Raw genomic sequence first — 17,419 nt, 5'->3', positions numbered from 1 at the left:
ACTCCAGCTCACAACTCATGCTCCGTGCGCATCCCCAGGTTGTGCCTGTTACTCCACGGGAATGTTTCCACCCGTGTACGTTGACAGCTTTACTATAAATTTCCCATCCATTTCTCCTCCTTCTCACATCCGTTAAGCATCTTCTCCAATTAATAGTTTAAAATCTTTCTGTCAGCTTCCAAAACTACAAAACCAGGCTGGGGTGGTGGTTTATGCCTGTAATCCCTGCACTTTGGGAGGCTGAGGTGGGAGAATCGCTTGAGCCCAGGGGTTTGAGACCAGCCTGGGTAACACAGCAAGACCCCATCTCTACCAAAAATTTAAAAAATTAACTGGGCGTGGTGGTGCACGCCTGTAGTCCCAGCTACTCGGGAGGCTGAGGCACGAGGATTACTTGAGTCCAGGGAGTCAAGGCTGCAATGAGCTATGATTTTGCCACAGCACTCCAGCCTGGGACACAGGGCGAGACTCTATCTCAAAACAAAAACCAAAACCACCAAACCCATTCAGAGCTATACTACTGTTACACATTAATTAGTTGGTTAAGTTCCTGTGTCACTCTGGGTGACAGCAGACATCTCTGCAGTGCTAAACCTTCCATGTTCTCTCTGGGGAAGGCTCCACCTCTCTAGGGGCTTCACTGTCTGCTGAGCCCCAGAGCCTTCTCCTCGCCAGGCCTATGAATCCGTCCTTTATTTTACAAGCTGCTTCTCGTATTTTTGTTGCTATTGAGAATGAGCTCTCCACCCACACCGTGCCTTAGGTCTGGGTAAGTCCAGCCCCGTGTGGACGCTGCCTGCATTTTTCAAGAGCTGCAGGAGCGGGCTCACGGCCAAGCCCCAGGCCACAGAGGGAAAAGCACGCCTGCCTCGAACGTTTCTGCATACACCTGAGACCTAGGACCCACCGCAGGTGGTGGATGCTCAGTGAATCGCTGTTCAATGAACACGTGACCATCTGGATGGGCCGGGGGGGAGCGGCGCAGGGAAGGCGGGGAGGCTGTCGCCCTCTGTAAAACAGTAATAAACTTCACAAATATCACTCTTCAAGGTACGAAGCTCCCTTGCTTTTTTCCCCAAAAACAAAAGTTTCATTATATGTGTTAGCTAATCTCATTTTCGATATTATTAGTGAGTCCTGTAATACTTCTAAATGCTATAGAAAAAGTCAGGATTTTGCACAGGCACAGTGGCTCACGTCTGTAATCCCAGCACTTTGGAAGGCTGAGGCGGGTGGATAATTTGAGGCCAGGAGTTCAAGACTAGCCTGGCCAACATGGTGAAACCCCATCTCTACTAAAAATACACAAAAAAAGTAGCCGGACGTGGTGGCAGGCGCCTGTAGTCCCAGTTACTCAGGAGGGAGAGGCAGGAGAATCGCTTGAACCCGGGAGGCGGAGGTTGCAGTGAGCTGAGATCGTGCCACTGCACTCCAGCCTGGGCAACAGAGCGAGACTCTGTCTCAAAAAAAGAAAAGAAAGAAAGAAAAGAAAGAAAGAAAAGAAAAAGTCAGGATTTCAACTTCCAGAAACCAGAGACTAAACTGAGCAGGGTTTCCACTACACCCCCATGCGGCGAGCGCCATCCAAGACCTTGTGTTCAGGCAGAGGCCTGGTCCGGCCCCCGCCTGCCTGGGCCCGGCCCTCTCAGCCCCTCAGGCTCCCCTCCTGCTGTCTGTGGTGAAGCCTGTGTTGCCAGTGGACCTTTAGCCAGGTGACTGCAACCAGGTTAAGTTTCTCCAGGTGTCCAAGGGGACAGCTGCACGGAGTAAAAAGGCGAGTGGAAGGATGGGGGCCAGAAGGGCAAGCACAACAAAGCGGAAATTCACCGCTAGCAAAATGTCCTCAGAGTCACGAGAGCCAAGCCTGAATCAGCATTGCTCTGTCACAGCCCAAGGGTGACCTGAGAACGCCAGTCCTGGGCAGCCTTCCTCGGCTGGCAGGGACTCAAGGGCCGGAAGTGCGAGGTGGCTGTGCCGGCATGCACGGAGTGGGGCGGGGAGCGTTCTGCCCAACTGTTGACTCAGACTACCTGCTCACAGTCTGCAGAAGGCACGCCGGCGGCCTCAAGCGGGGCTGCGTCCTGCTTCCTTCTCTTGCGGGGTATGGCATGAGCAGCTTCCCACTCATCGGATATGAGGTCTACAGTAGCATCTACCAAAAACTCTGACGCAGCTCCCTGTTGAAACACGACCCCCCTTCAGACAGGGCAGGGCTGTGCACCCCACGCACAGCTCTAGCAGGCTCGCAAACACCCCACCTCAGGGGTCACCTCCTCTCAGAAAGGCCCAGGCAGGGACATCCACGTGTGGGCACTGACCAGCTCCCCAGCGCCCTCTGCATCCAGGGCCCACGGGCAGGAGGGTGTGGGGAGACCAAGCCGCAGCTCCTGCAGATGTGCAGGGCAAATCCACGTAAGAGAAGAACTGCCCACACCAGAGGTGGCACCCTGCCAGGCTCACAGCACCCTGCCAAGCTCCCAGCACCCTACCAGGCTCCTGGCGCCCCCGGGCCTCCACACGAATGCCTTGGCTTGTGCTCAGAGCACAGATGCACTGCAGAGACCGACCCAGAAGGTACAGGCAGGCCCGGGCATCCCAGGTCCAGCCAGGCCAGGCCTCCTGAACCCCTAGAGCCGGAGGCGGGCAGTCTGGCCCCGCAGCGGTCATGCTCATCCGGCACCTCCCTCCCACACCGGGCATCACCAGGAGACCTCACAGCAAGACGCCCAGCAGGAAGCTGAGGAAGGGAAGCTCCAGCAGGAGCTTCGAACCCAAATGGCCCCGCTGCAGTGGAGTGTCCTCCTCCCTCACCGCAGGAAGTACAACCCAGCAGCCAAGCCCAGCAGCCTCTGCAGAGGAAGAACCCACAAAGGGCACCCGGTTAGTCGGCAACCAGCGGCCACCAAGGGAGAGACCAAGTGGAGAACAGCTGTGCCAAGGGACGGGCACAGGCCCCTCTCTGCACCCTCTCCCTCTCCACCCACCCCATGACTGCGGGTGAAGACTGACCACCTGCCTCTGCTGCGGGGTGAGGCTGGCCACGCAGCTCGCTGGGGCCACCTCCCTTGGCTCCGGGCACCCTCCTCGCCATGGTTAGAAGGCAGCGTCTGTGCTTAGAGAACCGTTCTCTAGAACGCGTACACCGGTCTCAGCTTCAGAATTCAACAGGTTCCCCGTGGGATTGGGAAAATGCACAAAAGCCCCTGTAAGCTCGTCACCAGAGACACCCCATCGGCGTTCACCTGTGCCTTCACCCTGAACTTCTCTCATGTATGGATATGTGGATATTTAGCCTTTTTTTTTTTTTTTTTTTTTTGAGACAGAGTCTCACTGTCACCCAGGCTGGAGTGCAATGGCTCAATCTCGGCTCACTGCAACCTCTGCGTCCTGGGTTCAAGCAATTCCCCTGCCTCAACCTCCAGAGTAGCTGGGATTACAGGCAAGCACCAGCACACTCAGCTAATTTTTGTATTTTTAGTAGAGAGGGGGTTTCCCCATGTTGGTCAGGCTGGTCTCAAACTCCTAACCTCAAGTGATCCACGTGCCTCAGCCTCCCAAAGTGCTGGGATTACAGGTGAGAAGCCACCACCCCCGGCCCTAGTTCCCATTTTCTTCACCCCAGAAGGAAACCCCACAGCCATGACTCCCGACTCCCCACTCCTCCCAGCCAACCACTAATCTGTGTTCTGTCTCCATGGCTGAGTCTATCATGGATATTTCGCATCAATGGAATCATACATGGCCTCTTGTATCTGGCTTCTTTCATTTAGCGTGTTTTTGAGGTCCATCCACACTGCAGCACACATCCATATCGTATTCTTTTTTTTTTTTTTTTGAGACTGAGTCTCGCTCTGTTGACAGGCCGGAACGAAGTGGTGCGATCTCGGTTCACTGCAACCTCCACCTCCCAGGTTCAAGCGATTCTCCTGCCTCAGCCTCCTGAGTAGCTGGGACTACAGGCATGCGCCCCCAAGCCCACCTAAATTTTTTTTGTATTTTTAGTAGAGACGGGGTTTCACCATGTTGGCCAGGATGTTCTCGATCTCCTGACCTCATGATCCACCCACCTCAGCCTCCCAAAGGGCTGGGATGACAGGCATGAGCCACCGTGCCCAGCCTAGGATAATTTTATGTGTAACTTTTAGATCAACTGCCTTGCTGTTTCCTTAGTGGCTGCAGCATCTGACATTCCCACCAACACTGTACAATACTTCCAATTTCTCCACATCCTCATCAACATTTCTTACTTTCCTTCCTTCCTTCTCTCTCTCTCTCTCTCTCTCTCTCTTTGAGGCAGGATCTCACAGTCACCCAGTGAGCCACTGCGCCCGGCCTCTTTTTTTGTTCCCTTGTTCATGTTGGTTTTCTCTTGTTCAAGATTCCCTAGTAAATGTCTTCATTCTCTTCACATCTTCAGTGTCAACTCTACATTTTACAAATTCAAGCAGATTCCACTAATAAAAAATTTTAAAACATTAAAAAATAAATAAAAAATAGGCCGGGCACGGTGGCTCACACCTCTAATCCCAGCATTTTGGGAGGCTGAGGCACTCTTCTCAAAAATAAATAAATAAATAAATAAATAAATAAAACAAAGAATAAAAGTAAATAAATGATAAAGTCTCTGTTCCTTTAGCTTGTTGCCAATTAGTGGTTTGATAGTGATTTCCTTAAACACCTACAGCCAAAACATGGGGAAAAAAAAAAAACTGGCCAGGTGCGGTGGCTCACACCTGTAATCCCAGCACTTTGGGAGGCCGAGGTGGGTGGATCACAAGGTCAGGAGATCGAGACCATCCTGGCTAACATGGTGAAACCCCGTCTCTACTAAAAATACAAAAAATTAGCAGTGCGTGGTGGCTCACGCCTGTAGTCCCAGCTACTCGGGAGGCTGAGGTAGGAGAATCGCTTGAACCCGGGAGGCGGAGCTTGCAGTGAGCTGAGATTCCGCCACTGCACTCCAGCCTGGGAGACAGAGCAAGACTCCGTCTCAAAAAAAAAAAAATACTCTCTCAGTCTTTGTAGACTGGCCCTGAGTTGGGGCACCCCTCCCACACTTAGCCTTCCTTCTGGCCTGCCCTGAGGTCTTCTCAGGTCTTTTTTGAGCACCTGTCCTGCTTGAGCATTTGTGTGGCTTTCTAGATTCCTCATTATTCATAGGAACTTTTCAAAATTTTACTCCCCTGAGTAACTCAATTCTTAGCTTTTCTCTCTCTTTAGACGGGTTTATTGTTTGCCCCAGATGGCAAACGGTTTATTCATTTGTCTTCAATGTTTTCAAGGAACACCATCCACATTGCCACTTCTCCACTCCGACGGAGTTCCAAATTAGGTATAAAAAAGGAGTTACCCAAACTTTCTGCATCCCATGTGGTCCAGGCTTGGGGGTGGCCTTGGCCAGTCTGAAAGGGATTACTCTCCAAGGGAGAGACACAAGCACACACACACCGCACTCACACACACCCCAACACACACACATATCCCACTCACCCCACTCACACACACCCCAACACACACATATCCCACTCACCCCATTCACACATACCCCAACACACACCCCCAACACACACACACCCCACCCACACGTACCCCAACACACACATATCCCACTCTCCCCACTCACACACACCCCAACACACACCCCCAACACACACACCCCCCAAAATACACACACCCCACGCACACACACCCCACCCACATGCACCCCAACACACACATATCCCACTCACCCCACTCACACACACCCCAACACACACACATATCCCACTCACCCCACTCACACACACCCCAACACACACCCCCAACACACACACACCCCAAAACACACCCCACTCACACACACCCCAACACACACCCCACTCACACACACCCCACTCACACACACCCCAACACACACCCCCAACACACACACACCCCACTCACACACACCCCAACACACACCAACACACACCCCCAACACACACACACCCCAACACACACCCCCAACACTCACACACCCCACTCACACACACCCCAACACACACCCCCAACACACACACACCTCACTCACACACACCGCACCCACACGCACCCCAACACACACATATCCCACTCTCCCCACTCACACACACCCCAACACACACCCCCAACACACACACCCCAACACACACACACCCCACTCACACACACCCCCAACACACACACATATCCCACTCACCCCACTCACACACACCCCAACACACACATATCCCACTCACCCCATTCACACACACCCCAACACACACCCCCAACATACACACACCCCAACATACACACACCCCCAACACACACACACCGCACTCACACACACCCCAACACACACACATCCCACTCACCCCACTCACACATACCCCAACACACACCCCCAACACACACACACCCCACTCACACACACCCCACTCACACACACCCCACTCACACGCACCCCAACACACACCCCCAACACACACACACCCCACTCACACACCCCACTCACACACACCCCAACACACACCCCCAACACACACACACCCCACTCACACACACCCCACTCACACACACCCCAACACACACCCCCAACACACACACACCCCACTCACACACACCCCAACACACACCCCACTCACACACACCCCAACACACACACACCCCACTCACACACACCCCAACACACACATATCCCACTCACCCCACTCACACACACCCCACTCACACACACCCCAACACACACATATCCCACTCACCCCACTCACACACACCCCACTCACACGCACCCCAACACACACACACCCCACTCACACACACCCCACTCACACGCACCCCAACACACACACCCCACTCACACACACCCCCAACACACACACACCCCACTCACACGCACCCCAACACACACACACCCCACTCACACGCACCCCAACACACACACACCCCACTCACACACACCCCACTCACACGCACCCCAACACACACCCCCAACACACACCCCCAACACACACACCCCAACACACACCCCCAACACACACACACCCCACTCACACACACCCCAACACACACACACCCCACTCACATACCCCAACACACATACCCCAACATACACACAGCCCCCAAGACACACACAGCCCACTCACACACCCCAACACACACACATCCCACTCATCCCACTCACACACTCCCAACACACACACCCCAACACACACACACATCCCACTCACACACCCAACTCACATACTCCAACACACACCCCAACACACACACCAACATACACACACCCCACTCACACACCCCAACACACACACCCCACTCACATCACTCACCCCCAACACATACACACCCCCAACACACACACATTCCACTCACACCGCTCACACACCCCCAACACACACATTCCACTCACACCCCCCCAACACTCACCCCACTCACACCCCACAGACCACAGCACTGCAGCTGCATCACTTCCCACCACAGCCCAATCATGGAGTGCCACCTACAAGGAACAACAGACAGAAAGCCAACCCCAGCGCCGACACAGAAAGACAGCTTAGCTTCCCTTCTCCGTGCCCAGCAAGAAACCTGGGAGCTGACACTGCCCTCTGGGTCTTCCCAGGCTGCGCTAGAGCCCAGGAGAAAGGTTCTCTTCCAACCATTCTCCTTGAACATAACCAGGACGCTCCCCTCGAAAGCCTCCCCTAAGGCCGGGCGCGGTGGCTCAAGCCTGTAATCCCAGCACTTTGGGAGGCCGAGACGGGCGGATCACGAGGTCAGGAGTTCGAGACCATCCTGGCTAACATGGTGAAACCCCGTCTCTACTAAAAAATACAAAAAAAGCTAGCCGGGCGAGGTGGCTGGTGCCTGTAGTCCCAGCTACTCGGGAGGCTGAGGCAGGAGAATGGCGTAAACCCGGGAGGCAGAGCTTGCAGTGAGCTGAGATCCAGCCACTGCACTCCAGCTTGGGCGACAGAGCAAGACTCCGTCTCAAAAAAAAAAAAAAAAAGAAAGCCTCCCCTAGCGGCTCCAACTGGGGATCTTACCAAGGACGCATTCTCTTGGTGTCTAACACGCCTAAGGGGTTGTTGGAGGCCATAGGGAGCCGAATGATGGCTCAGCCACACCCTTCCAAGAAAGGCAACCTGCCACCCAGCACATTTCCAGAGCACCCGCCCCACACCCAAAGCTTCAAAGCCCCTCTGGGCATGTGTCCTCAATGCAGAGGCCTACAGAAGCCCAAGACATGCACCCAGCAATGCTCAGTCCCTGCCCTGAAGCTGCAAGGCACCTCTGAGCTTGCACCCTCAATGCAAAGAGACCCACAGAAGCTTGGGACACAGATACACACAGCAGAAGCTCAGGCCCCACTCCCAGTCACAGCTTCTGGGAGACACATGCGTATTGGGTCTGGTAGAAAGAGAAAGAAGGTGGAGGCCGGGCACAGTGGCTCATGCCTGTAATCCCAGCACTTTGGGAGGCTGAGGTGGGTGGATCACCTGAGGTCAGGAGTTTGAGACCAGCCTCACCAACATGGTGAAACCCTGTCTCTACTAAGTACAAAAAATTAGCTGGGCATGGTGGTGCATGCCTGTAGTCCCAGCTACTTGGGAGGCTGAGGCAGGAGAATCGCTTGAACCCCAGAGGTAGAGGCTGCAGTGAGCTGAGATCGCACCACTGAACTCCAGCCTGGGTGACAAGAGTGTAACTCTGTCTCAAAAAAAAAAAAAAAAAAAAAGAAAAGAAAAAGAAGGTGGAGGCCCCAAGGGGTCTGGAACCCATAGACTCCAGCCAGAGACAAATCAGGTGCAGAAGGGGCGGCTCTGCTGCTGCCCTGTGGGCAGGTTCAATGGGCTGGGCTGTGGTGGCATTTTCGGGGGCCAGCTGGGCAGCTGTGCAGTGAGATTATCCTGGGCAGAGTGAGCAGGGGGGAGCCAGGGGCGGTGCACTCACTTCTTGGACGGTCCAGGAGGCATCGGAACCGGGCTCGTCGGGGTTTTCTTGCCAACTGTCTGAGCCCGAGGACAAGCACGGGCCCCCTTCCTCCTCCAGCTCCTGCCCACACTCCATTTCGCCCTCCGGGGCTGATGCCATTGTGGAGTTATTGTTCTCAGAATCTGTAAGGGCAGACGAAGGAAGGGTCAAACCTCAGAGAGAAGCAAGTGAATATTAGGAAGGAAAAACTGGCATCCTTCCCGCAAGTGTAGAGAGATTCACCCTGCTCTCCCTCCAAGGTCCTGCACTGGACCTGCTGATGTGAGCAGGGTAGGGGTTCTGCTCCAGGTGGGGAGGAGGAAACCAGGGACCCCAGTCTCAGCACAACAAGGGGTGAATCAGACAGAAAGACCACACTGTCCTAGCATCCAGCCCCTCCCTCCCAATGTCCAGATCAGTGGATTCACCTGACTCTGTACTAGGATGTCAGCACACCTCGGGCACCTCTAAAACAGAGCCTGTTATGCTTTCCTCCCCTACTGTAGACATTCCTCCTGTCTTCCCCAGGGTGGGCACTCTCCCAGCGGTGGCCCAGCGGTCTCCCACTGCTTCCCTTGTCCTGGCACTAAGGCATCTGCCTGCCCAGCTGCTCTGCCTCCAGATTCTCACCCATGCACAGCTGCCACGCAGACAGCAGGGAGCACCCACTCCGCCGGCCCCGCACTCACTCTAGCCTTCGCTGTGGTGTAGACGTGCCTTGTCCATCCCCACCAAAACTCATGTTGACATCTGATCCCCAGTGTGCCAGTGCTGGGAGGCAGGGCCGGGGGAGGTCTGCGGGTCATGAGGGCGAATCCCTCACGAATGGCTTGATGCCGTTTGTGGTCATGGGTTCTCACTCTCTCGAGAGACTGGTTTACTCCCCTTGGGAATGGATTAGCACCTGCCAGAGTGGGTTGTTACGAAGCCAAGACGCCCCATCAGGCTTCGTCAGCATCCCCGTCGGCCTACTCTGCCATGTTGTGACACGGCACAAAAGCCCTCACCAGAAGCCAGGGCCAGGTCCTGAACTTCTCAGTCTGCAGAACTGTGAGCTAAATAAACCTCTTTTTTCTTTTTTAATTTAATTTTATTATTTTTTTTTGAGACAGAGTCTTGCTCTGTCACCCAGGCTGGAGTGCAGTGGCGCAATCTCAGCTCACTGCAACCTCTGCCTCCTGGGTTCAAGTGATTCTCCTGCCTCAGCCTCCCGAGTAGCTGGGATTACAGGTACACGCCACCACACCTAGCTAAGTTTTGTATTTTTAGTAGACATGGGTTTTCACCATATTGGCCAGGATGGTTTTTCTCTTTTTTTTTTTTTTTTTTTTTTTTTGAGATGGAGTCTCACCCGTCACCCAGGCTGGAGTGCAATGGTGTGATCTCAGCTCACCGCAACCTCCGTCTCCTGGGTTCAAGCAATTCTTGTGCCTCAGGCTCCCAAGAAGCTGGGATTACGGGCATGAGCCACCACGCCCAGCTAATTTTTGCATTTTTAGTAGAGACAGGGTTTCACCACGTTGGCCAGGCTGGTCTCGAACTCCTAACCTCAGGTGATCCACCCACCTCAGCCTCCCAAAGTGCTGGAGGCACTTTTAATTTCTTTCAAAAACGTTTCCTTTGCATTTACAGCTTGGCTAACCATTTGGTGCAAGAGGCCTAGCTATCAGCCTATCTCGGCTTTCAACATGCCTTCCTCAAGAAGTTTAATCATGTCTAACTCTTGATTTAAAGTGAGAGGCATGAGGCCAGGTGCGGTGTGGGTGGCTCACACCTGTAATCCTAGCACTTTGAGAGGCCAAGGTGGGCGGATCACTTGAGGTCAGGAGTTTGAGACCAACCTGGCCAACATGGTGAAATGCCGTCTCTACTAAAAATATAAAAAATAGCTGAGGGTGGTGCTTCACGCCTGTAATCCCAGCTACTTTGGAGGTTGAGGCAGGAACATCGCTTGAACCTGGGAGATGGAGGTTGCAGTGAGCTGAAATGGCACCACTGCACTCCAGCCTGGGTGACAGAGCAAGACTCTGTCTCAAAACAATGAAATACAATTTAAAAAAATAAAGTGAGAGGCGTGAGACTCTTCTTTTCACTTAGAAGCCACTGTAAGGCTGTTTTTTTCTTTTCTTTTCTTTTGAGACAGGGTCTCACTCTGTCACCCAGGCTGGAGTGTAGTGGGACAATCGTGGCTTACTGCAGCCTCGACTTCCCAGGCTCAAGTGATCCTCCTGCTCCGGCTAATTCTTGTATTTTTTTTTTTTTTTTTTGAGATGGGGCTTCACCATGTTGCCTAGGCTGGTCTCAAACTCCGGGTCTCAAGCTATCTACTCACCTCGGCGTCCCAAAGTACTGGGATTACCGGCGTGAGCCATGATGCCTAGCAAGGTGGGCCACCTTTTGATCTACCTTTTGATCCATGTTTCAGCAACCAAACAAAGACTCAGAGCCCTTCCTAACTCTACCAGCTGCAACATGAAATGCATAATCTCTGCCAGTGGGCCCACACTAACAAACTCAGCCTGATCCAACTTTATATCATTTGGAACTCAATGTCTCCAGCCTGGCCAGGGGCTTCCCACGTCCCCATCCCAACTTCAAGGATCCCATCCTTTGCCACCCAATGTCCTCACTTTTTTTTTCTTTTTATACAGAGATAGAGTCTTTCTACATTGCCCAGGCTGGTCTCAAACTCCCAGGCTCAAGTGATCCTTCCACCTCGGCCTGTAAAAATGCTGCGGTTATCAAGTGATCCTTCCACCTCGGCCTGTAAAAATGCTGCGGTTATAGTTGTGAACTGCAGCATCTGGCTTAAGTGCCCCCGCTTTAACAGTAGACACCCTGCATGGCTGAGAGCTCAGCTTTCGTTGTAACTCAGTTAATCGCATGAGAGCTGGTGCTCAATTTTCTACAATTTCAACCCTACAGGAGAGAAGATTCTGACCCAGGGCACGCTAACAAACTCTCAGATCATTTATGCAGAGCTGCAGCCCAGACATCGAATCCCTGAGTTCATCCTTTTCACCACTTTCTCAGCGATGCTGGGGGCAACCAGCCAGCATCATTGCATTTCTTGGTTTTTGATAAATGTTCAAAAGCATCATGTAGAGAGTCACCAAATTCCTGGCCTCTTACGAGTGGTGAGTTAGGAGTCTCAAGTGCATTTGCTTTGCATGCCTCTAGAAACAGTTCATGCTGCGAACTACCAGTGCTCGCAGCACTATTATTAATAGAAGTGGAGCCCTTAGGCCGCACGGTGGCTCACACCTGTAATCCCAGCACTTTGCAAGACCGAGGCAGGTGGATCACGTGAGGTCAAGAGTTCGAGACCAGCCTGGCCAACACGGTGAAACCCCGTCTCTACTAAAAATACAAAAATTAGCCAGGTGTGGTGGTGGGTGCCTGTAGTTCCAGCTACTTGGGAGGCTGAGGCAGAAGAATCACTAGAACCTGGGAGGCAGAGGTTGCAGTGAGCCAAGATCATGCCACTGCACTCCAGCCAGAGCAACAAGAGCAAAAAAACTCCCTCTAAAAACAAAAAAAGGCGGAAGGACTGGGGTTCACACCCTGACCCCTAAACTTGAAGGACAACATCGGAGAGACCCCGTGGCAAGCAGCTGGGCAAAGACTGAAAGAGGGGAAGGGTGGTGCAAAGGTCTTACGGTAGAAGCACACCTAGTGTATCCAGGAGGCGGTGGGCTCTGGGGGCAGGAGAGGGAGCCAAGAGGAATGGTGTGGGCAGCCGTCTATGTAGGACCTTGTGGCCACCATCAGGGCTCCTGCTGCTCCTGAGTTACAGTGGTGGTGGAGGCGAATCTTGGAAGGGGTCTGTGGTTTGACTGTCTGCTGTGCTGAGCATAAGCAGGAAGGCAGCGTGGAGGCAGGGAGACCAGCAGGGCCCTCTGCATGTGGGGCATGGAGGAAGGAGAGGGCCCAAGGGTGGTGGGTCTGACAGAAGGCCCAAGGGTGGTGGGTCCGACAGGTGGAATACGGAGGTGCCCTCATCATTGGAGGTAGGGCTGGGCTTTGGACACAGAAAGGCTGAATGTCTGGGGCTGCCAGTTATAGGGTTGGTATTTAAAGCCTTAAGGAGGGGAACCAGTCTGAGGCCCCAGAAGCCAACAAAATTGAGGATGGACTCAAGACGGTCAGCAGGCAAGGCCCGCCTGACACTGCCCTGCTCCTGCCTCTCCACCGGCCTCCCGAGTCAGGGAGGTACCTGGGCAGGTCCTGGGGCCCCCTCACGGCCCTTCAAAAATGAACCCAGGCAGAGGTCTCAACCCCTGCAAAGCCTCGAACTCTGCTTCCCTGCAGCATCCTCTGAAACCCTCTACCAAGCCTTCAGCTCAGCCCGACACCTCTCGTTCCCGGGGGGAGGAAGAACCGGGAGCTCTCCAGGAAATGAAACTGAAACTTTTCAAAAGCACCAGGAACCCCTAGCAAAGACACCGACAAAACTTCTTGAGAGTTCTGTAGCCACAGAGGATCTCGGCCCCACCTGGGCTGCCTGCTGCCCAGGGTTTTCATTTCCTGGAAGGGAGGTGAGACATCTCCAGGGGTCCCCACTGCCCCAGCCTCCACCAGCACCCCGGGACCTCACCTGCTATGGGGGCTGCAGGAGGCAGCCTCTCTCCGCACTGGCTGCAGAACCTGGGGGCTTCCTCCTTGGAGACATGATGGCACGAAGGACACTCCATGCGTCCTGCTGGGACGACTCAAAACCAGCGCTGGTGCCCTGCAGATCTAGAAGCAAGAGCAGGAGTTGCTGGCAGCCCGCTATATACCAGCCTCCTGTCACGTGACCACAGCTTCGGTTTCATTTTCTGGGAAAGTGAAATCACAGCAGCCCAGCTGGTCCCCTGGTTAATCGAAACCCAACAGCAGCAGAGGCCAAGCCCAGCCCCTCCCCGCTCTCTGCTGCCCTCTTGGCTCTCAAGCTTTTGCAGTCTCTGCCCTGGTCCCTCACTCAGTCAGCCCAGAACCATTCCTGCTGCTGAGGACAGGGTTTGGGCCAGGTGGGGATAGGGGATGCTCCAGACAGGCTGGGGCAGCCACGTGCTGTTCGGCAGGGTACCACGGCCTGCCCTGGGCAAGGTGCTCAGCCTCCTGGTGCTTCACCCTCCTCATCCTCTAGAGGACTAGAGCACCTGCCCCACAAGTGATGGGGCCTAAGCAGGCAGCCCAGAGCTACTGGGCTGGCAGTCACATTCCTAGTAATGGGGGGAGGCTGCCGTCCACGAAGCTCCCCACTCTGCACTGACCACCTGCCCTTAGAACAGCCTCTGTGGTGATGGCATCAAACCAAGGTGATGGTCACAGCGAGTCCAGATCAAGACTCAGGCCAGCATCCCCGGCCTCCAGGGTCACTTCTCGCATCCAGGGTGAGAGTGGAGATGGCATTTGGGCTCTTGGCCACCTAATAGTGGAGGACCTGACTCTCTCTCTCCCCAGTAAGAGGCCCCAGGGCACACTGGCCCACCCACCCCCTTCTTCTGATGGCTTCGAACCAAAGAACTCCACTGGGGCAGTGGGCGGAGCGGCAGCTGAGTGGTGCCTTCAGCAGCAGGAGGATACTCAGGCCCCCTCCCTGCCCTGGCCCTGCCCTCTCCTCCCACTGGGTCTCCATCACAGGGTGGGCTGATTCAGGCCGGGCCTGAACGAGGGACGGAGGCACTGGGTGTTGGTTCCCTGGCTTCACCTGTGTGGGAGACTAATCTATGCCACTCCAAAACAGACTCTGTGGTCAATTTTGAGATGGCTATTCAGAGAAACCACATAGTCAGGAGCAGTTCTGGGAAGCTGTCCTTTTGTAAAAGGCTATAAAGGAAATCCACATCACGAAACAGCAGACTGGAGCAGAAGCTCTCTCTGAGGCCCCATTATTTGCCTAGAGGGATCTCAGACCGGTCCCAGGGACACACAAGAGGAGTGCCTGCGGCCTCACCAGTTCCTCTGAGAGCAGCTCCCAGATCACTTGAGTGATTATCTGCACAAAACAGCCCTGTACACCTCCCCTCTCCAGCCCCAAGCTCCCGTCCCAATGCCATAAATAAAACATCAATCATCTGTCGTCTTCAGTCTTCTCTTTGATGAGGTTCCCAATAAGTGTATGGGACAATTTGCATCTCTTTTCTCCAGGTCTGCTGCCCTTTTATTCCAGAGACTAAAATTACCTCTCCTTCAGAGTAGAAGGAAAGTTTAAAACTCCCCTTCCCCTGCCACAGCCAAGCCCTGGCCCTCCACACTCCACCTGAAGCAACCACCACTGGGCGCTCCCTCCCTCAAACACCTTCGATGACTCCCCACCACCCAGGCCTCTTTCTTTCCACCCAAAGTGCTTCCTTCTCCAGTGCTACACTGGGGAACCATAGACCAGAAAACTCGAAAAATCCTCCATAAAGCATCTTTTTTGTTTTTTGTTTTTTGTTTTTTTTTTTAACAGTTTCACTCGTCACCCAGGCTGGAGTACAGTGGGCAATCTCAAATCACTGCAACCTCTGCCTCCAGGTTCTAGCGATTCTCCCGCCTCAGTCTCCCCAGTAGGTGGAATTACAGCCATGCGCCACCACACCTGGCTAATTTTTTGTGTTTTCAGTGGAGAAGGGGTTTCAGGTTGGCCAGGCTGGTCTGGAACTCCTGACCTCAGGTGATCCGTCCGCCTTGGCTTCCCAAAGTTTTGGTATTACAAGCACGAGCCACCGCGCCCAGCCCCCTAAAGCATCTAATTGTTCCATCTGCCCTAGGGGCCGAAAGACACAAGAGAGCGCCCCAGGCACCCAACACTGCTGCATTCAATACGCTTCCTGTCTTTTCACTGCCATTTTTCCCCAAGCACAGACACTGCCACCCAAATCAAAGCCCATCCCCCCAACCACAACCAAAGTCAACAAAGTGGGGGCAGGGAAAGGTCACCACCATGTTTGCACAGCTCCTTCCCCTTCCGGCCTAGACTCCCCCAGGACCCGGCCCACCGGCTTGCAGGCAGCCATCAGGGAGGGGTGCCCACCCCGGCCTTGAACCCTGCGCTCGGGCGACTTCGCCAAGTCGGGAGGACACTGCGCGGTGCGGTCCGGAAGGGGCGATGCCTCCCTCGTAAAAGTTAGGAATCTGTTTTTGCAACTTCACTTTTCCGTTGTTGCAATTCGTGCAGGCGCAGGATTCCCGGGCGAAGCTGCAGGCCCCGGTCCGGCTGTCCCCGTCCACTACCCGCCCATGCCCCGGCCACTTCCCGGGGGCAGCACTGCCGGGGCGCAAAGGCTCCTCCGTGCCCCGGGATGGGCGGGTCGGGGGCGCTCTGCGCTCCGGGGATGTCGCCGGGGTCCCATGGGTGCCCGCTGCCCCCACCCCGGCCCCTCCCGCAGCCGGGAAACAGGGTCGGTGGGCGCCGCGGCGGGGCTGGACCAGGCACCCCGGCGGCGAAACCGAAACTTGGAGCCGGCAGGAAGAGGCGGCCGGGAGGGGCATCCGGACGCAGGCGCCGCTCCCCGGGACCGGGTCAGCCCGCCCACCCGCGGGGCCCACTGCACCCTAGCCCGCTCCCCGCCCCGGGAGACTCTCCGCGTCCGCTCGCACCTGCGGCCCCCGAGCTCGCCGCCTGCCGCGCGCTGTCGCCCCTCGGGTCACGGGGCCCTGGGCCCGCCCTGCCCGCCGCCGCTGGACCCGCGCAGGCGTGTGCGGAATTCCCCGCCGGTGGCGCCTCCCAGTGACTCCGCGCCCCCAGCCCCCGGGAGGCGCCTTGGGCCGCTGCGCGCCGGGGACAGGAGCGGGAGGGGCCTCGGTTCCCGCCAGGCGTGGGGCGCATGCGGGTCTCCCGGAAGCCCAGACCCCGGGCGGGCCTGAGCAGTGGAGTGGGGCCGGACAGGTGCGCCCCCGGCCCCGGCGCCCAGCACCTCGGACAGTGTCCGCGGCCCGGCAGAGCGGGCGGCCAGCCTGGAAGCCGCCCACAGGGCGCCCGGCGGGTGCAGGGGAGGTCGTCAGCGCGCCGCGTGGGGGCCTTTGCGGATTAAGGGACCTCCGCGACCCCGCGCAGAGCGCTCTGTCACTGATGACGGAGGGGCCACACCGGCCCGCGCCATCCCCCGTACCTCAGTTTCCCCATCTGTGAGGCTCACGGTGTAACCAGGGACCTCCGTTTTAAAATCGCCCACTTTCTTTTTCTTCCTTCCCCTCTCACCCCTTCATCCCGTCCCTCTCTGGACACTGCACCTCTCTGCGCATTCCAGAGGGGATCCTCATCCTGAAACAATTTCCGGCGCGGAGCCCCAGCTGAATCCTCCTGCTTAGGGGGGGTTGCCAACAATTAGTCCAACATCCTCGCCAGCCACCCCTCCTAACCGACAATTGCCCACGACAGCCACGGGAACAAGACACACAGACCCTGCCCCTACCCCACTCCCCACGGCGCCCATGGCAAGTTTCCCTAGAAGAACCCGATGGCAGCCTGGGCAACATAGAGAGACCCCATCTCTAC

At 55.4% G+C, this 17,419-nt stretch overlaps 1 protein-coding gene across 4 annotated transcripts in view; it reads right to left on the bottom strand.

The window, feature by feature from the left end:
* RNF213 (ring finger protein 213) overlaps positions 1–17,146 on the bottom strand; it is a 131,509-nt gene extending 114,363 nt beyond the window's left edge. The window contains exons 1-4 of one of the 4 annotated variants that reach the window (XM_073005470.1): positions 17,034–17,146; positions 13,550–13,692; positions 8,932–9,095; positions 2,031–2,177 (exon numbers count right to left, since the gene is read on the bottom strand). In XM_073005470.1, the coding sequence (XP_072861571.1) occupies positions 2,031–2,177; positions 8,932–9,095; positions 13,550–13,646 (408 nt within the window). In that variant the 5' untranslated portion in view covers positions 13,647–13,692; positions 17,034–17,146. Of the gene's footprint in view, positions 1–2,030; positions 2,178–8,931; positions 9,096–13,549; positions 13,693–15,920; positions 15,941–16,521; positions 16,676–17,033 lie in introns of those variants that run through there. The other 3 variants (XM_073005469.1, XM_073005472.1, XM_073005473.1) reach the window with 3 other exon arrangements.
* Between the last annotated feature and the right edge of the window lie 273 nt (positions 17,147–17,419).

The sequence above is a fragment of the Chlorocebus sabaeus genome, chromosome 16, assembly GCF_047675955.1.
Source record: "Chlorocebus sabaeus isolate Y175 chromosome 16, mChlSab1.0.hap1, whole genome shotgun sequence".
NCBI lineage: Eukaryota > Metazoa > Chordata > Mammalia > Primates > Cercopithecidae > Chlorocebus > Chlorocebus sabaeus.
Note: the sequence above shows the minus strand (reverse complement) of the source record. Positions and strands in the feature narration are given on the sequence as shown.